Here is a 20,494-nt window from a genome sequence, read left to right on the forward strand (position 1 = left end):
TCAGTTTCCTCATCAGTACAATGGGTAGGACAATTCTGCCCCCTTCATATGCTGATGTTTCATAGGATAATCCAGGAAAAGTGCTCAGAGTACCTCGCATGTATGAAACAAAATTAAACGTTTGCTATCACGAGGATGATTATGAGAAACGTAAGATGACATAATGATTCTCTAGGGACCCCACAGTTTCAGCACTCTCCCTATGGTCTTGCCCACGGCTCCTCTCTGGTTCAGGTTCAGGGGGCCCTGCGGACTATGGGGCAAGCTGCTGTCGGTATAAAGGTGCCCGACAGAGGGTGGGCCCAGGGCAGAAATACAGCCTGTCTTCCTGAGCTGGCACTGGAGAAGGGGGGCCTTTTTCTGATTCATCCCTCTATAGGAGGTGCCATCTCTTTGCTCAGTCACCCAGACTGGGTGTGAGAAGTGTTCTTCTCTAATTGCACAAACGTCCCATGCAAGCCATGTGCGCCACAAATGGGACCATGAGAAGGATCATCCCTGGGCTGGTCTCACTCTCAGTTCAGAGAAGGACACAAAGGCCACTGCCCGCCTCCCCCCGCCCCTAATATTGTGGGGCCCAGGGCAAGAGTACATGGAGGCCCTCATACTTATTCTAAATATTTAAAAGTTATAAATGAGGCTATTAAATAAAATATGCTCTATCCTTCTATCCTGACAAATAGGCCTACATAATGACCTTGAAGTCCAGCCCAGGTTCAAATTTAGAATCCACAGTGTTCCATGGCTGAATATGGAGTGAGGAGGGAGCCGGCCCTCAGCTGCAGCCTGACCCTCCTTCATCCCCACCCCCTCATATAAAGGGGCCCACTTTGCACATCTGTGTTCTGTCCTTACCTCCACAAACAGCTACTTTGAAGCCACTTAATGGGACACCAGCAATGGGCAGACTCCACCCTCAGAAGGATGGACCTAGGGAAGGGGTCTGGACACACCCAAGAAGATGACTTAGGGCCATCTGGACACAAAATTCCAGGGTCCCACATACCCTGAGGATAAGAAGGGGTCCAGGTGGGCATGGCCCCTACATCTATAGGTTCCTCGCCCAGAGAGCTGCCCAATAATGCTGCAGGCCCCAGATCAGGGCCCTCCCGGGCAGGTGTGAGGGTAGTAACAGCAAGGCCCACAGCTTGCCCAGCAGCCAGGGTTACCACTCACCACACAGGTACAAGAAAACTTACCACAGCCTCACGTGGCTCCATTCTTTCAGGGACTGTGTCCTCATTTTTACCAAACCCTTTAAAAAATCAACAGATTTGCCAACTACTTGGGGGTGAGGTGAACATGAGGCTTCTCTCTCCTCTTTTCCCTGGCAAAGCCCCGATTTAGGGGTTTAAGTTTCTAGGGTGGCCCCAGAGAAGGCCCCACTCCCAATTCCCGGTCGGGGCTGGGGTTTCAGACAACCCTTCCAGTTGAACCTCTACCTACAACAGTGACATTCTTTTATGTTTTAATTTTAATATTTTTTTAAGACATAGACATTCACCTCTGGAGAGAAATTATGGGTTTCAAGAGTTCTTGACAAAGAGCTTCATTCCAGAAATGTAAAGCCGGCATTTTAAATTTGGTTCTTATTCACTGCTGGGAAGTATCAGAATGAAGATTACAAATTTAATAATGCAACACGGCAGGAATTGGTCCGGCCTCACCTCCAGGAGAGTAATTTGTTCCTGCCTTCAAACCAGCACTTCCCAGCCTCCCAGCATCACCAGACCAGGCTGGTGACACACTCCTGACTTTTTCGTGTCTTGCGCTCTAGCCCACGCAGCCAGCCCAGACACCGGAAGATCTTCACTGCCACAGTCTGTGGATTTAATGCTGGAATGGTCAGACCCATTTAAGGAGAGTCGCTATAACCAAAAGGAGCCATCCCTGGGTCTGTTGGCTCCATTCTTCCCGCCTGCAGCCAGAGAATCTTTGCAAACCATAGATTTTGAGTCTGTGGCTTCCCTGTGAAAAACCTAACAGGGGCTCAACTGTCTATAAGCTCAAGTCTAGGATTCTTGACTTAAAGATCTAATATGAGCCAGTCCTGATACTTTGCCAACTACATGCTCCCTTCCCTGGGCTTTCAAAACACCATGTGCCCCTCCCACCACAGGGCCTTTGCACAGCTCCCAGTAAGAACATGAGCCAGTATTTATAGAGCACTAACTGAGTGTCAGGCTTGACAGGTGTCCTCTCTTTAATTTTCATTCCTACCTTGTGAAGTAGGTAGAGCCAAGTGGTTAAGGTCAGATTCTGGAGTCACACAGCTGGGTCTGAATCCTGCCTCTGACTCTTACCAGTTGGGTGATCTTGGGCAACATACTTAATCCTGTTTCCTCAGCTATAAAACAGGCATAGTGATAGTACCTAGCTCACAGAGTGGTTGTGAGGCTTGAATAAATTAATGGAGGTGAAGTGTCAGAATGTGATGGGTAGCATGTATTAATCACCACCAGATTATCTCCATTTTGCAGAGGGAGGAGAAGCAGAACATAATTAAATCACATGGTTAAGGTCACACAACTACCAGTGCGAGTGTGGTCTCCAGACTCTGAAGCCCTCAATTTTTACCATGACACATCCATTGTAGAAAATTTGGAAAATACAAAAAAAAAAAAAAACAAACAAAACAAAACAGATAAACAAAAAAAAACAACCACCACCACCAAAAAAAAAACAAAAACAAAAACAAAATACGAGGTAGAAAACAAAGACACAGATTGAGAGAATCCAGGATTTGAACCCCCACTCTCAAAACTGACTCCCAAGTCTGTCCTCTCAGCATATGGCATCCTACCTCACTCCCACCTCCTGCACCTGGCAAACTCATCTACTCATCCCTTAGGTCTCAGCTTAGCCCTCCCCACCCCCTTCTCCTCCCAACCAGGACAGGTCAGTCCTCCCAGCTCCAGCCTTTCCTGGCACTCTCCAGTTGTCTTGTACGGCACTCACCACAGTAGTGATCGAATTTTAGTTGTTCCTTTGAGTAATATAATGCCTAACCCCTCCTCCCACCAGACTGTAAACTCCATGAGACCAGCAAAGACGGGGCATTTCCCGGCTCTTCAGCACCTAGGACAGGGCCTGGCCCCTCAGCGAGTTCTGGTGGAAAAAAGGGAAAAGTGGAGAGTGTAGGGAGCATAGGAGGGAGGGAAGGGTTTGGGATTCAGCTCCACCTTTCCCAGGTCAATGCGGGGGATGCAGACAGGGAATCACACAGTCCCTGCCCTGGAGGGCCTCTCAGTGTGGCAGTGGAAGCATAAGAGAAGCCGCACTTTGCAAGATCAACTCCATGTGAGAGAAGACAGGTGTGCTTCCTGGAGGCAGTGGCATTGGAGCCCTAGGGAAGGAAGGGAGGGAGGGGTGGGAGGGCGGGCAACCCAGAAAAGGGATCTGAAGCAGAGGCATGGAGGTAGACAATGAAAACAAAACTTCTGAGAATAGAGGAGCCAATTTTTCCTGAAAGTAACAAATGGCTGGAAAGCCTGGAAACAGGAAGTTAAATAATCTGACCCGACCCAAAAATGTATTCATCCGGCCACCTTCTTCCCAGTCCACTCTTCAAACACAGCCATGCCCCTGAGCTGGCATGAGCAATGCTGGTGGTCCCCTGTCCTGTAGCCCTCACCTTCACTACTTCACTACTGTCAGTGACCATTGTTCCAGGAACTATATACTCCCTGGCCTGAGGGCCCCCTCCTGGTAGCCGGCTGCAAATAAATGGAAGGAATATCGCCAGCCCAGCCGCCATGGCCCCCAAGCCATGACTGACAGGAACTGGTATAAATACCCCAGCTCCCTCACCCCTAGATGGGATAACCAAGGCTCACGTTCGACTAACGCCCACGAGTTAAATTAGCTCGCTGCTTATTGTTGTAAATAAAGTTTTATTAGAACACAGCCTCACCCATCCATTTACATATTCTCTGGGGCTGCTTTTGAGCTCCAACTGTGTGAGCAGTGGTAAGAGAGACCTTATGGTCCACAAAGACTAAAATATGGCCCAGAAGGCCCCAGCAAGTCTCAACTCCACTTGCCCTCAGTTAGGGGCAACTTGGCAGATAACACATTGTTTCCTCACACCATTCCTTGACTCACTTTCTCTAATGCCTCTCCTGCAGTTTCATCCATCACCTCCATGAACCACACAAACAACGTACAACTGTTTTAACCCCTAAAAATAGCAATTTCATGTGGCCCATCCTAATACTTGTACTCAAAGCCTTGTTTCGGGACCTGCTTCTGGGGGAACCCAAACCTGGACAGCAGGGTAAATGTCACTGTGCCCATCTGACAGATAGGCCCTAATTTGAGACTGTTCCTGTACATACATGGCAGAAGTCAGCCCTAGTTTTGAACTCCCCACACCCACACCAGTCAAAGCCTTGCCAAGTCCTTGCAGTATTATTAGAATACCTGCAGGCTACTGGGTATTTACCCCAAAGATACAAATGTAGTGAAAAGAAGGGCCATCTGTACCCCAACGTTTATAACAACAATGGCCACGGTTGCCAAACTGTGGAAAGAACCAAGATGCTCTTCAACGGACGAATGGATAAGGAAGATGTGGTCCATATACACTATGGAGTCTTATGCCTCCATCAGAAAGGATGAATACCCAACTTCTGTAGCAACATGGACGGGATTGGAAGAGATGATGCTGAGTGAAATAAGTCAAGCAGAGAGAGTCATTATCATATGGTTTCACTTATTTGTGGAACATAACAAATAGCATGGAGGACATAGGGAGTTAGGAGAAGGGAGTTGGGGGAAATTGGAAGGGGAGGTGAACCATGAGAGACTATGGACTCTGAAAAACAATCTGAAGGGTTTGAAGTGGGAGGGTGGGGGGGTGGGGGAACCAGGTGGTGGGTATTAGAGAGGGCACGGATTGCATGGAGCACTGGGTGTGGTACAAAAACAATGAATACTGTTATGTTGAAAAAAAATTTAAAAATGATTATAAAAAAAAAAAAGAATACCTGCAGGGCTACCTGTGGCTTACACCCATGGACTTGCTCATCTGAAGAGGAAAGCAAGGCTCAAAGAGGAGAATGACTTGCCCAGGGTCACTCAACTGGCAACCTGGCAGATATGGGGTCTCAAATCCAGGCCTTCTTATGACAAAGCCAGGGCTCATTCCACAACAAATCAGCTACCCCTTAACCTTTCCCTTCAGGCAGGCTGTGAGGACCCTAGCCCACCTCTCTGGAAACAGGGCCAATTTTCCATGGCGATCAAGTGAGATCAAACAGACAAAAATGTTCTGTCAAACCTGAAAGGCTTGAATATCAAGAAAGACACCCTTCAAAGACATACTCAGAAACCCATTAAGAAGCTTATACAAACACATTCACAAAAAAAAAAAAAAAAAGAAAGAAAGAAAGAAAAGAAAAAAAGAAATGTAGTACAGAGTGTTGGGAAAGACCATAAGTGTTGGGAGACAGACCAGGATGTGAAGCCCTGTGCTAGCCTTCACTAGCTGTATGACCACAGCCAAGTCAAGGTACTTGATTCTTCCAGCCCACCTACTGCAATGATCACACACACCTTGTGGAACTGTGGGGAGGGTGACCTGAATTAGGGGTGGACACTGCTCAGCTAGAAGTCCCCGGGCCAGCCAGATCCCCTTCACCAACCCATGGCTGCTGTGAGTAGCTGCAGGTCCTGGCTCCCAGCTGCCCCTTCTGTGAACTGCTCTTAGATGGGAGCGACTTTCCCAAAAAGTTATGTCCTGACCTTCAGGACTGCCCACAGCCAATGACTGATATGGGAATACAGGCGACCAGTCAACTCTGCAATGCCAACTGCTCCCAAGAACTTCCCCCAAATCAGGCTGCAGCTGAGGACCCAGCTTTAACTGCTCCTTTTCCTGCTGTCATTCATCCTTCTCACAAGCCTCCCGAGAGCACCGCACAGCCCCTCACCTACACAAGAGCCCATGTCTCAGGCTGAGACAGCAGTGACAAGAGGGAAGAGTTCTCCCCTCTCCTGTATTCTTTTCCCCTTGAAGACTCCTGGGAGGAGCCTGAGCATACGCCTCATGTTCATTCCTCCCAAGCTAGCGGCACCCACCTGATTCCCAACAGGGCCAGGCTTCCCAGTGTGGGGGTCCCTCTCCCAGAACTCAGTGCACCCAACAGAGGATGGGCAAAAGTGCCAGATTCCTGGGGCCAGATGGCTTGGGGACAGGCTGGCCTGGACGTGGGCGGCCCCAGAGGCACCTGGTCCAGTCTTGGTGTTGGGCCTGGGCAGATGAAAAGATGTTTCTTGAGACGTTTGCTGAGGAACTAATTAATTTCCATTACAGGCCCCAATTAGGACACATCCTCCCACCCACTCCCCAGGTGACTCCAGGCAGGATTCCCCAGAGACACCAAGTGCTGCAGATGGAGGGTGAGGACTTAAAGCTTCAGGTGGAAATAGGGTCCAAGGTAGTCACTTGGGGTACCTCATAGGAGGAGAAATGGCCCTGGCTGGGAAATACAGAACCATCAGTTATATTCCTGGCTTTGCCACAGACCTGCTGTGAGCCTTTGGGTAAACCATGCAATACCCCTCTGGGCCTCGCATGAAGATGAGCAGATGACTTCAGAGGGACTCCAGCTGGGAGACTCTAAGACAGTAACAGCGGACACTCTTGACAGACTTTTACTGTGTGTGGGCTCCCTATGAAGCACTTTACAAATATTTACTCATTTAATCCTCATGATAGCTTCAGAGCAGGGAGGGGTTATTATTAACCCATTTTATAGTCCTGGAAACTGAGGTTCAGCAAAGCTAACTAACTTCCTAAAGCCAGTTTTCAAACCCGGGCCATGAGGCTGCAGAGTCTGTATCATAACCATCACCAAGCTATACTGCCCAGTCTAATCTGACCACTCTCACACCTTCACAGTGCCTGGCACAGAGCTAAACACACAGCTAAACACAGAGCTAAACTAGGCCGCAAGTGCCTAGTTAGAATGTGGTATCTGGAAAAGAAAGAAAAAGCTGGCAGCCTACAAGACCACGACGGTGTTGAGGGTGGGCCTGGGTGGCTGAGGTGGGAGGAGGCTGATGCTCCCCCTTGGGTGTCCACTGGTGCTGCCTGGCCTGTTTACTGTAACATATCAGTAACAGCAGAAAAAGCTGGAAACAGTGTTTGTCCTGGGAGAGTCAGAGGACGGAGATGCCCAGGACACTTTTCACGGCTTGTAAATGCTACACCATCTGCATTTATTACCTACTGCAAACAGCACTTAATCTTTTCAAAAGTACTCCATGACCGATCAGCCAAGGACCAGCCAGAGAGAAACTGCAGCAGGAGGGGATGCTCTGGGGATAAAAATGACCACAGAGGGGCTGTAGCTGAGGTGGGAGACATCCAAAGGAGGACACTGGCGGGGGGGGGGGGGACTGAGCAAGTGTCCTGTTTTCTGGGAGACTCTGGTTGTACGTAATAAACAAGCCCACTAGACCACCCTCGTTCTGCAGGTGGGAATTCTGAGGCCCAAGAGACAAAGGGACATGGCTAGTGAAGACACTGAAATTCAGCGGCTGAACAGAGACCCCTTCTGACTCCTCATGCAGCCTCTAGGGCTCCCTTCGGTTCACAGTGAACACCAGTATCCAGACCAGAGCCACAAGGCCCAACCCCAGATGTGCGCGCCCACCATCCCGCCAGTCCTGCACCTGGGCAGTCAACCCTAGCAGGAAAGGCAGAAGCTTCCATTTCCTGGATGCCCTATGAGCAGTACACACATTATCTCTAATTCTCACAAGGTGAACGTTATTCACTCTATTTTGCAAAGGATGAGGCTGAGCAGAACAGTTATATATCACAGTTAAGAGACTCATCTTGGGGGTGGGGTGCTGAAGTGGCTCAGTCTATTAAGCGGGTAAGCCTCTGCCTTCAGCTCAGGTCATGATCTCAGAGTCCTAGAGTGGAGCTCTAGGGTGGGCTCCTTGCTCAGCGGGGAGCTTGCTTCTCCCTCTCCCCAAACCCCACCCCCAGCTCATGCTCTCTCTGTCAAATATAAATAAATAAAATCTTTTTTTTTTTTAAAGATTTTACTTATTTATTTGACAGACAGAGATCGCAAGTAGGCAGAGAGGCAGGTAGAGAGAGAGGAGGAAGCAGGCTCCCCGCTGAGCAGAGAGCCCGATGCGGGGCTCGATCCCAGGACCCTGAGATCATGACTGAGCCAAAGGCAAAGGCTTTAACCCACTGAGCCACCCAGGCGCCCCATAAATAAATAAAATCTTAAAAAACAACAACAACAAAAAAGAGCTTCAGCCAGTACACGGCAGAGACTCAAACCCAAAGCCTGTGTTCTTTTACGACCCTGAGCCACCCCTCTTGGAGTGTTTCCTATCAGTTTAAGACAAGTCCCATCTGGAAACTATTTGTAAATGCCTTTGTCTTCAGACTCAGACTTTCATAGGCCTGGGTGGGAACCTTATCACATCATAAGGTTTGTCCCCTACTGCCTCCAACCTGAGCTAAATCTCAAACCTTCCCTCAAAAATTACCAGCGACCCTTTTCTTAGAAACATCTAAATTAACTGACTCAGTAAATTCCCTTGGTAGCATTTCCCAGCATTTTGCCCCTTTACATCGATGATTCCTTTGATTTACTTCTTCCCAGCAGAGCCTTGTCCTCAAATGAACCTCCTGGTTTTAAGACATAGCCCTGCCTTTCTCCAATTCAGGAAAGGGACTGTGTCCTGTTCCCTCTGGTACAGATGCTAGACATGAACCCCTCAGAATCCCCGAACTGTCTGAGCCTGATATCCCACAAAAGGATATTAAGGCCTGATGTGTTATTCATGTCGACTCATTTATCATTTATCTAGATGACTTCCAAAAGGATTTATGGGGTCCCATGTTATTAAACCTGGTACAAAGCAGGGCATTGGAGGCTCATTTGATCTAGAACCATGTACTGGTGATAGGAACACCTGAAGACTATTCCTAGCTCCTGAATTTGGTACCCAGTGTCCCCACATCTAAGACACAGGTAGGCAGGAGACATCCTAAGTGGAGAAGAACCCTTCATTTCTCTCCATCTTTCTTCCCTAACCCAGCAGTTCTCAAGGTAGGGTCGCTGGACCAGCAGCATTGGTATCAGCATCACCTGGGACTTTCTTAAAAATAAGATGCTCTTCTTCTACTCCAAATTGAATGAAACATGCTGGGGTGGCACCAGCAATCGGTGTTTTTCACTAGTCCCTTAGGTTATTCTGACCCACTGAAACTGACAGGAACAACCACAACAGCAGCAGCTCCCCCTAACTGAGCATCTACTATGTGCTCAGCATGAAACACACGATCTCATTCATCCCTGTAACCAAGGAAACCTCCATTCTGCACGCCCTGCTCTGGACTAGGTGAGTTCTGTGCATCACGGCACGTATCCCGCACAATAACCCTTTGAAGAATGCCTCCCCCGTTTTAGAGATGAGGAAGTTGAGCCCCAGAGAGTGAAAGCCACTTGCCCGGAGTCACACAACTTAGAAGTGGCAGAAGCAGGATGAGAATTCAGGTCTGTCAGATTCCAAAGCCATGTAGCCATGTTCTTTCCATCCTACAAGAGAAGCTCCCTGAGGTCTCTCACAGCTACATCAGCTTAGAGAGCGATAAAGCTGGGTCAGGTGAGAATCAAGAAGGGGAGGTGGGCAGGGTGGGGGGCAGGGCAGAAAGAGCCCTGCCCAGACTACAGGGTGAAAAGAAGCCAAATGATGCATTTAAAGGCGCAGCCACCTATGTCCAAGGAACAAAAAAGGACAGGGGTTCAGGAGGCATGAGTTCTCAGCCTCTTTCTGACTTTACACGGTTAGGGGGCCTTTTCTCTTCCCAGTTTGGACCGTGGTTTTCCCACCTGATACTCCTGATTGGCTGCAAGGTTGAATGATCTGCTCCCAGCTTATGTCTCTGACCTTGACTCCCCTGACCCATTCTCTCTAACCACACTGGTCTGCTTTCTGTTCCATAAACACCCAAACTCACACTGACCTCAGGGCCTTTGCACCGGCAGCTGCTACTGCCTGGATCACCCTCCCCCTCATAGTCCCATTGCTGGCTGTTATTTAGGCCTCAACTCAAATGTAACCTCCTCAGTGAGCCTCCCCTGCCTACCTCACCTACTGTTATCCGCTATCCCAACAGTTTTATTTTCATTCACTTAACACGACCTGAAATCACTTATTTTTTAATTGCTTCCCTGTTTATTGTCTGCTTCCCCCACCAAAGAACATAACTCCATGAGCACAGAGACCATGTCTGCCTTGTTCCCCAATACATCCTCAGCACCTAGAATACTGTTAGGCACTGAGCAGCCAATTAAATATTGGTTAATAAGTAGATACCAAGGAAGAAAGCCTGGACTCAGAGGCCAGAGTCCTGGATCCTTAACACATGACCTTGGCAAACCATTCTGCCTCTCTGAGCCTCAGTTTCCCTCCTTGCCTAATGAGGGGACTGGACCTGATGCTCTCCTGAAGACTTCCAGTCTTGAGAAGTGAGGCCTGGAACCCACCCAGTCGGTCTGGCCAGAAGAGGCAGCTGGCCAGGGTCCCTGCACAGCTGCCCCCTCCTCACCCCCCCACCCGTGTCCCTGCCCAGGCACGCAGTCGTTTCACTCCCCCATCGCAGAAACCGTTAATGAAGCGCGCACTGCTAAATGCGGTTACAATTACGGGGGCTAAGAATAAGGCGCTGACATCAGCCACGTCAGTTTCCGAGTGAATCAGAAAGGGAGGAGGGAGGAAGGAGAAAATGGGAGGGGGGATGACGCTCTGGAGCTGTCAAGTGGAAATAGCACAGCGTTAAATATAATCTAGCACTGGCCTACATCGGTCTGGAGAGGCAGGTGATGGCTCGGCCCCTAGGGCCACGGCAGACAACTGGATTCTTCAAGGAGGCCAGGCAGCCCAGTGATGGGGATCACCCAGGAAAAGAAGCCCAGAAAGGCGATCCAGCGGACTGGGGTGGACTGTAGTGGGACGGTGGACCCTGGAGGGGCACATGTGAATCTGAACAGGACCCCACACACCCCAGCCTCTGTCACTTGCTGTTACTTGCCAGCACAAGCACAGCCCCCAGGGCGTGCACAGCCCTCTCCCACCTGGACTCTGGGTTCATGCCAAGAGGCAGAGGGTGGGCCTCTGGAGTCAAACACACCTCAGGCTGAATCACCACTGTGCCACCCAAGCGAGTGACTAAATGACTCCAAGCTGCCTGGCTTTCCCTTGTCAGCAAAATGGGTACATCTGCAGCAGTAGCAATCCCTTCTGGTTGCTATAGGATTCAGTAAGATCATGGAATGCACAGAGCACAGCCAAGCAACACTTTCAGTCATTTTATTTTTACCATCATAAGCAATGCTCAGACAAGGATAAGTAACCCTTTTTTCTCGAAGAGGAAACTGAGGCCAGGGAAGGCTAAAGGACCTGTCTGAGGCCCCAGAGCCACAGTGGAATCCAGTGCCAGCCCCATGGAGTAAACTGGTGGGGGAGAGAGGAGTTTGCAGTGTGGTCCCTCCAGGTGACCAGCGCTAGGGGACCTGGAGCTCTGAGAGTAAGACCGTGGGATTGTGAGTAGCCCTGGAGGGGGCGGGGGGCACAGATTACAGTGCAGGATGCGTGTGTACCCCTGCGAACACATTCTCCACAACTGGCACTTTTCCAACAATTCTTAAAAGAAATGCTGAAATGATGGTTGTTAAGGTCGTAATGAAAAGACGTTTGAGGAGGCAAAGTAAAAGGCTCAGAGCCTGGAGAGCAGGTCAGCTGACTCCGAGGCGCTCATACTCGGCTCTCCTCCACACCTCCACCCCGCCCTCACTCAGCCTGCTGGCAGAACCTGGCTACGCCTCGGGCCCAGGCGGGTGGGGAGCGAGCCAGAGCACCACCCTCCCAGGGAGCAGCCTGAGGTGCGTGGAGCCCTCCTTCCCGCTTCCCACCCAACGGAACCAGACAGGCCTTCCTGCCTCTGCAAACTCCAGGAAGCCGGAGCCAGGAGTCTGGCTGCCTGGGGACAGAGAAGGTGGGGGGGCGGACGGAGAGGGATTTAAGGAAAGAGCGCTAGCGGCATCCAGGCAGATCTGCAGGGCAGTGCGCTGGGGAGTGGAGGAAGGGCTGAATCCCCGTGCACCCAATTTTTCCGAGATGCTTCTTTCAGGATAATTTGATTCAGATAAAGTGGTTTGGGTTCATACTCTCATCCCACCCCATGACATGAACCAGGGGAAGGAAGGTTGGGTCAATTCTTTACCATGCCTCAGTTACCCAAATTTAAAAGAGTTCTGCCCAACTCCCAAAACCAAAAGAGATGACAGCACTTGGTGGTAAACTGGGGGAGGGAGCGGGAGGGGGGTGGGGGGGATAGGAAGTGGTGTGCCCTAGAAAAGAGGGTGGGAATGGAGGCTTCAAAACCTCAGGCTCACACCTGAAGTGGACCTGATCCCAAAGGATGCTTTAAGGCCTCTCCCTCACCATCCCCCCTTATCCACTCAGCCCTAACCCCCTCTGGGGCTGAAGTACTCCCTTCCCATCCACCCTCTTAGCACTAAAGGGGTGGAACAGCATGACATTTTGTTTCTCAGAAAAAGATCAGGTCAAATATCAAGGACAAAAATTTGCACTTGGTCTGGGAAAGAAAACTCTGCCAAATGGAGTAAATTGGGGGTCGGGGAGGGGAGGGAGGTCCAGTGCTATGGTTCCAGGTGCCTCGGTGCGGGCAAGAATTAGAGCTCTAATTCCCCCTCCCGGGATCTGTCTGGCAAGATACAGGCATCTCCACCCCACAATCCAGGAGAAGAAACTCAGACAACCCCCTCCATTTCCCTCTGTCCAAAAACAGAGGGAGTGGGCTTTGGTACTAGTCTGTGGGATCCATCTACCATACCACCCCAGCCACCAGATGTGGCCTGAATGGAAGAGGGCGGTGCAGTGAAGGGCTCTGCAGCCCAGAGATGTGGCCCTAACCGCTAAGAGAGGGACCGGTAGCCGGCCCGGTGTTGCCATGGCAACTTCCTCCTGTGCTGGATCGAAGCATCCTATGGGCAAATCAGAGCTGGCTGCTCCGGCTTCTCCGCCCTTCTCCCAGACCAGGGAGAATTGGATGCTGAAACCACTTGGTCAGACTCGGGGACACCATCATCAATTCCAGACACTGATATTAACAACTCCCTTTGGCATTTGTTGGAAAGTGGAGACACCCTTGCTCCCCAGCCATGCCCCAGTGCACCACAGCAGGGGTAGGACTATAGATGTGATGAAAATTAACTGTTCAGGAAGAACAGGGAAACAGGGAGTTGGACTACTCCCCACCCTCTTGTTCCACATGCAAGCCCCCCAAATCCCCATCTTTAAACCCCTGCCAAAAAAAGAGCATCCAACGCTGCCTTAACAGCTACAACAATGCAACAAAATTAGCTTCTAAAAATTATAAAAGCTAACATTTTGAGAATCCCACAGATTCTTTTTTACAGTCATGCTCAAAAACAAGTCTTATTTGATAATTACGTGATAGCTAACTGTTACTGAGAGCCCACCTCCTGCCAGATACTGTACTAAGCCCTTTGCAGACCACAAACAATATAATAACCGAAAGCAGAGATGTTTCAGTCAGATACCTCAAGTTCAAATCCTAACTCCCTCACTTCTGGCTGAGTGACCTTGAATGAATATTCTCTGTGCCTCAGTTTTCTTATCTGAAAATGGGGATGTTAAATGTTAATTTTATAGGGTTGCCATGAGGAAAGAATTAATATCTTTAAAATACCTAGGAGGATGCCTTTCGAAAGGTAATCATTTTAAAAATGTTCACCCTATGCAGGTCATCCTATGTGGTCCACGCTATTATTTTCTTCCTCATCCAGATGATAAAGCTGAGGTCATGTATCTAACTCCCCAGTTACAAAGCCAGTGCCAACAAGGCTGAGCAATGATGACACCTACCCAATTATGCCCCCAGGTCATGTCTCTCTAAAGTCCCCAGCATCTTTGGAAAAGAGACAAAGGCAGCATAAGAAATGAGTTCAGAGCACAAAGAGAGGGAAGATGCTCCTTGGGAGGAATTCTAGGAGCCTACAGTGACCAGCATCCTGAGCCTCGGGGAGGGGGGGGAGGAAAGAGCAGCTTCCTATGCTCACAAAACGTCCAAGGCTCCCAAGCCCAATACAGGAAAGTACTCTGGCCCAGTTAAGACTAATGAGATAGGCTTCTCACAGTTTCTCAGGAAACCAGCTGAAGGGGCAGGTAAAGCCCTCAGATGGCTCTGGCTCAACCTGGGTGATGGACAAGATGCATTCCACAGGATTTGGAAGCAGCATCAAAGAGGAGGCACCTAGACGAGCCAGAAGCCATCAGGGACACACCTCTGAGCCATCAGACAGCCTGGCATTAATGGGCCAGGGGAGGGATTGGGGAAGAGGAAGGTGGAGAGAAGCCAGGTCTAGTAGCCCTCCTACAGAAGCAGTCTCTGTCCAGTATGTGACAGATTATTCAAACTGCTTTTAGAAATTAGTTCAGCATGGGGCTGTTCTAAAAGAATAAATCCAAAAGGCTTTTTTAGGAGAAAATTAATGACTTTGAGAAGAACAAGAGAAATTAAGCACCAAGACAACGTTTCTTACTTCCGATTTTTCCCAGACACTTCATTAGTCTCCTGAAAATGAAACTTGACTATCTCCCTCCCCCTCCCAAACTCAAAGCATCCCTTAAGATGAGCAGACAATGAGCACAAGATGCCCACAGCAAACTCTTGGCTGTCAGCCCTTCCCTGGGGCCCCTCACCTGGGAACCGTTTTCCACACAGTGAGATTTGGCTTTTGAAAAAATCCTCTTTCAGACAGAAGGTTAGTAGTTTACTGGAAAGAGAACTAGAAACCTTATTTTAGTCTCAGCTCTGTGCCTACTTCATTGGGTGACCTTGGGTTACACACACACACACACACACACACACATATTCATCTGAGGGCAAAAAGGGGTTGGACAGGATGATTTCTAGGTCTCTTTCAAGTGCAAAAACAAGAATTTGAAGAAACTTGTTGGAAAAAACATCAGGTGGGTCTTCAAAAAAAAAAAAAATACTACTACATGAAGTTCTCTATTCTGACTTCATTGCCTGCAACCAGCAATGATAACCTGATCCAGGACACCGAGCATGACTTAGGAGAAAAAAAACCCAACGGTCCCTGCTCCTACAAACCCATGCTCCTGCCCCACCAGCCTCCTGAGACCCAAGTGGCCTGCTGAGCTTCAGGAGAGTCCCTAAGCATTAGGCAAAGGGAGGAAGAGTCAGCTCACCTGTGCTGGTGGGGGTCCCTCTCCCAGCCCTCATGCTAACCTGATTTCCTCCAGGGAAGGCCTGTGTTAGCCAGCCTCCCCTCTTCCTCTCATTTTGCCCTGTCCAGAATAGTGACCTCCCCCAGCTACATCAAGCTCATCAGTGCTCTGAGCCTCACTTACTTTTTCCATAAAATGGTGATTCTGTAAAATGGCTTTGCAATAACCAGCTTTAACCCACCCCCAACTCTAGGTCTGTCGGGAGTCTGCCTCACATACCCCTCATTCATTCACTGGGCCAACAAAGTCTTCTGGAGAATCTTCCCCCCCCCCCACCTGCCTGCATCCTGCTCCAGCAGGAAGAGGTGGACACCCATTACCCACCACGTCATCCCATGTCTCACCAGATAACTTGGGAGACCAGACAAGGGTCCCTGCAGGCAGAATCTTAAGCAGGACCCATAAATTCCCTAAAACTGCAGACCAAAATTTTGAGGATGGTTCATATGTGTATGTTTGGAAGAGATATTCTATATTTTCATCAGGTTCTCAAAAGTGTCCGTGAAGCCATTTTGCTCCTCCCCACCACAAACGCCCCTCTCCGTTTTGTCCTCTCACTGAACTCAAATACTCTCAGATGTTCAGCTTCTGTTATATCAGATTTTCAGAAAACACTTTTAACTGCATCATGTGTCTTAAGCGCTGTTATCCCATTTTACAGATGAGGATTTGAGGCTACGGGTGACATGACTTGCCCAAGGTCACAGCTAGTAAGTAAAGCAAGACTGGAACCTGGTTCTGACTCCCAATTTGCCGCTCCCTAGGGAACTCTCACCCAAGCCCTCTAGCTACCCCACCTGTTGGTGGATTGGCTTCCTCACCACAGAAATCTACCTAGAGCTCTCAGGTTCCCTCTGCCTGGTTCCAGGGCCCCAAAGAGCAGGTTTCCCTACATTTCCCCGCCCCTCGGGCTCTGGCAGAGGCTGCGCGCAGGCCCGGGAGCGCGAGGTTTGGGCCGCTAGATGGTGGCCGGGTTCAGCCCACCGAGAAGGGCTACTCCAGCGACAAGAGCACCCAAGGTCCGGGCACATTCCGGGCGGTGCGCAGGTGAGGAGTTGGCGCCGCCCTACGCCTCCCTCTGGGACCAGAGGGGAGGAAAGGCCGCAACCGGCCAGTCTCCCCGCGGTCCGCCCCAGTCTGATAGGAACCAGGAGTCTGGAGCCCCAGCCTCCGGGGGAAGGGGAAAAGAGCCAAATGAGGACGCTCAAGGCCTTGGGCTCAGGGCGGGGGGTCTTGGGGGAGCCTCTGGATGCAGGCAAGACAAAGATGGAGAGGTAAGGTCTGCGCGCCACCTCCAGCGGCGGGGTGCGCGTCGGCGCCCCAGGGGTGAGGCGGCCAAAGCCCCGGGGCTCGAGGTGTGGGCGCGACAGGAGAGAGTCTGAGGGAGGGTGGCAGGTCGGATCTAGGAACAAGACAGGGGGCATCCAGTAGGTTCAGGTGAGTAAACAGAGCTGGTCCAGACGACCCTAAGGGGCCCACCTGCGGGAAAGGGACGAATGCAGAGGGCCTAGGGGTTCCTGGGGGCGGCTGGAGGCTGGAAGGCAGACCTTGGGGCCCCGTGGGTGGGGGCGTATCCCGAGCGGGGCTGTGGGTAGGGAGGAGAGAGCGGGCCCCTCTCGGGGTGCACCGGGTCAGGCAGGGGTCCTCCGCCCTGGTTCCCGGGACCCCCCCCACACACTCCCCAACCAGGGATGGGGGCGGGCCGCGCGCTTACCCGCGTCCTCGTCGTCGAAGGAGTTCATGCACGGGAAGTAGATGGCGAGCGCCTCGAAGGAAGCGGACAGGCTGAGGCGGCTCTGCGAGCGCTCCATGCCCGCGCCGGCGCCGGGCGCCTCGGCCGCGCCGGCGGCAGCCGCGGCGGCGGGCGGCTTGGGCAGCTTGGCCGCCCCATTCTTGACGCGGAGTACGGCGCGCGGCGTGGTGGCGGCGGCCCGGGGCTAGGCCGGGGCTCCGCGGCGGGGCTGGCGGGCGCGGCGGGGCCGGCGGGCTGCGGGCGGGCCGGGAGCGGGCGGCGCGCGGAGCCCGAAGCGCGCTGTGCTCCCGGCGGCGGTGGCGGCGGCGGCGGCGACGGTGGTGGCGGCGGTGGTGGTGGTGGTGGTGGTGGTGGTGGTGGCGGCGGCGGCGGCGGCGGAGGTGGCGGCGCAGCGCTCTGGCCCGCGGCGCCCCCAGCCGGCCGCGCGGGGCGGGCTCGGAGCCGCAGCCGCAGCCAATCGGCGCCGCCCGGGGGAGGGGGCGCCGCGCGCGGGGGCGTGGGAGCCGGGAGGGTGCGGGCGGGGCCCCTTCTCACCGCCCCTAGCCCGGCAGGTGTGCGCGCCCCGTGGGAGGAGCGGGCAGAGCGGGTTGCGCCCTGGTCCCCGGGCCGTGCCCCCTGCTCTGTCCCGACCCCACACTCAGCCATCAGACTCGCCCCGGATGCAGGCGGCCAGGCGCCGACCGAGACAGGCCTCACCCGGGGACGCAGACAGGCTCAGAAGGGACACACTCAGAGCGACCGGCGCGCGGCACTCAGCCTCCCACTCAGAGACCCTCAGATTCCACGTGAACCCTCAGGGGAGCTCAGATAGGCTCCCACACGAGTGCATTCTCTCTGCAAGACACCCTCAGACTCACAACACCCGGAGAGATGCACCCACAAAGTCACTCACTCATAGAGACATTTGCTGAATCCATCCCCTGACACCCTCTGACAGTCTCCAGAGACCCACACAGGTACCTACACCTGTGGACACCCTCAGACTCTCACACAAGATCCACAGAGGTAGATACACCCACACACTCACACTTACTCTCAAGGAGACCTGCAGAGGCACTCAGAGTGAAAACCAGGGACCCCCCCCCCCCCACTGCCCCACTACCATACAGGGAGACCTTCAGATCCCACACAAACCCACAGAGAAATTCAGACAGGCACACACACACTCACGCACCCACACTACTCACAGACATCCTAAAATTCACACACAGACACACACACTCCGATGACACACTCTGAGATCTGCACACAGAGACATTCAGTGCCCCCGACCACTGACTCCCTGAGCACTGATTCACTCATGCACACAAATGCTAGCAAACACTGGCCAACTCATACACGGTTATCTTCAGACCCAGACCCAGAGAGTCACTCAAACACACTTCAATGGGCACACGTGCTCACACCCAGACACAGACATACAGCCTCAGTCACTCCCAGTGGTGGATCCATTCCCTCAGACGCACACACTATGAGACACACTCTGCCAGGATCACATGCTCACACAGACACACCCACATATCTGCCTCCGGGACCCACAATCTTCAGACACACACACACACACACACACGGTTTCAGACACTCAAAACCCCCAGGATGAACACAATCACAGTCAGAAACCCGAACTCCATTCTCTAACCTAGGGCCTGAGGTCCCCATCCAGCCAACCCTCAGATGTCTAACCTCTGCCAGCTGCTCTCACACACTCTTTACAAAGCAGCCTGGGGAGATGGCACGATCCCAGAGTTTCAATCCCAGCTGTGACACTACCCTTCTGTGTGGCCTAGAGCAAAGCCCTTCACCTCACTGATGTGCTCTGTCATCTGTACGATGGGGAGACCCTCTATTTGGGATGGCTGTGAGGATTAAGATAACACGTGCATTAGTTTTCTGTTGCTGCATAACAAACTAAGAGGCTTGACAACATCCATGTATTAGTGGACAGTCATGTAGGTGAGAAATCTTAGCAGTTTTGGCAGAGTTTTTCCCTTGGGGTCTCACAATGTATCAGCCAGATGGGCTCTTGTCTGGAGGCTCTGCAAAAGAATCTGCTTGTGGGGCACCCGGGTGACTCAGTAGGTTAAAGCCTCAGGTCATGATCCCAGGGTCCTGGGACTGAGCCCCACACGGGTTCTCTGCTCAGCAGGGAGCCTGCTCCCCGCCCCCCCCCCCCCGCCTCTTGCCTGCCTCTCTACCTACTTGTGATCTCTGTCTGTCAAAGAAATAAATAAAATCTTTAGAAAAAAAGAATCTGCTTGTAAGCTCATTACAATTGTAATGTAAGATCATTAGCCGCCTGCAGTTTCTTGTAGCTGAGGGACAAGGCCCCTGTTTCCTTGCTGGCCTTTTGCTGGGGAGTTGCTGTAGAGTTGCCCTTAACTCCTAGAAATGGCCCTCTGGTTCTTGCTTACAGCCTCCTCCATCTTCAAGGTCAGTATCAGGATATCAAAAACGGAAATCAGAGGGGGCTGCTCCTTTGCCAAAAACCCTTCCATGGTCTCATTTCCCTTAGGGGTAAAAGTCCAAGTTGGACATGGTCCTAAGTCCTTTGGCTCTGCTCCCTCTCTGGCCTACCTCTTACCACTCCTCTGGCTCACTCAGCTCCAGACCCACTGTCCTGACCTTGCTGTTCCCTCTGGCTGAAACACTTTTCCCTCCAGAGAGCTGTGTGGCTCATTCTCACAGACCTGTGCTCAAACATCACTTTCTTCATAAAGTCTTCCCTCACCACCCTTTGTAAAGTAGCAATACCCCTCCCTGAAATGCCTAGTCCTCCTTACTCTGCCTTATTTTTCTCTCTAGCCCTTATCACTATCTGACATATCATATGTATATGTATATGGCATTATATATATTTTTTCATGCTTATTTGCTTATTGTCTCTCTCTCCTACCCAGAGCCTAGAAGAATACCTATAGCAAAAAGCAGGTGCTCAGTAGATCCTTGATTGGATGAATACCTTCCCACCAAGCTGACAGATGAAGAACAGAGACTTTCAGAGGGGAAATGACACACTCAAGGTGACAGAGAGCAGGGAATGCCAGTGCTCCAGCCACTGCCCTGCTGGCCACCTAAGACCATAGCAGAAGGAAGACAGGCCAGAGGAGAGCAGCACTCCGAGGCCTAGAGAAGGGATAGGACAACAGAGAGGCCAGGAAAGGCTGGCCTGGAGCTGGAGAAGGAGTCTCAGGGACCCATGAAGCATGTCTGTTTGACCAGCAGTGAGACTCCCAGGAAACACACCTAAATGTTGAAAGTAGACATGTGTGCTGGTTCAGCCTGCAGACCCCGCTTGGAGGCTCAGATTCTAGCTTTTCCACTTATCATCTGAGTCGCTGTGGTGGTTTTAAAGCCTGTGTGCTCATCCTTTGACCGCTCTCCCACTGAACAGTAGGGTCTTTG

At 51.6% G+C, this 20,494-nt stretch overlaps 1 protein-coding gene across 2 annotated transcripts in view; it reads right to left on the reverse strand.

Moving 5' to 3' along the window:
* Positions 1-17,297, reverse strand: part of RIMS4 (regulating synaptic membrane exocytosis 4) — a 61,663-nt gene extending 44,366 nt beyond the window's left edge. For both annotated transcript variants that reach the window (XM_047746702.1, XM_047746700.1), the window contains exon 1: positions 17,054-17,297. In XM_047746702.1, the coding sequence (XP_047602658.1) occupies positions 17,054-17,150 (97 nt within the window). In that variant the 5' untranslated portion in view covers positions 17,151-17,297. The remainder of the gene's footprint in view (positions 1-17,053) is intronic.
* Between the last annotated feature and the right edge of the window lie 3,197 nt (positions 17,298-20,494).

The sequence above is a fragment of the Lutra lutra genome, chromosome 9 (genome assembly GCF_902655055.1).
Source record: "Lutra lutra chromosome 9, mLutLut1.2, whole genome shotgun sequence".
NCBI classification, from domain to species: domain Eukaryota; kingdom Metazoa; phylum Chordata; class Mammalia; order Carnivora; family Mustelidae; genus Lutra; species Lutra lutra.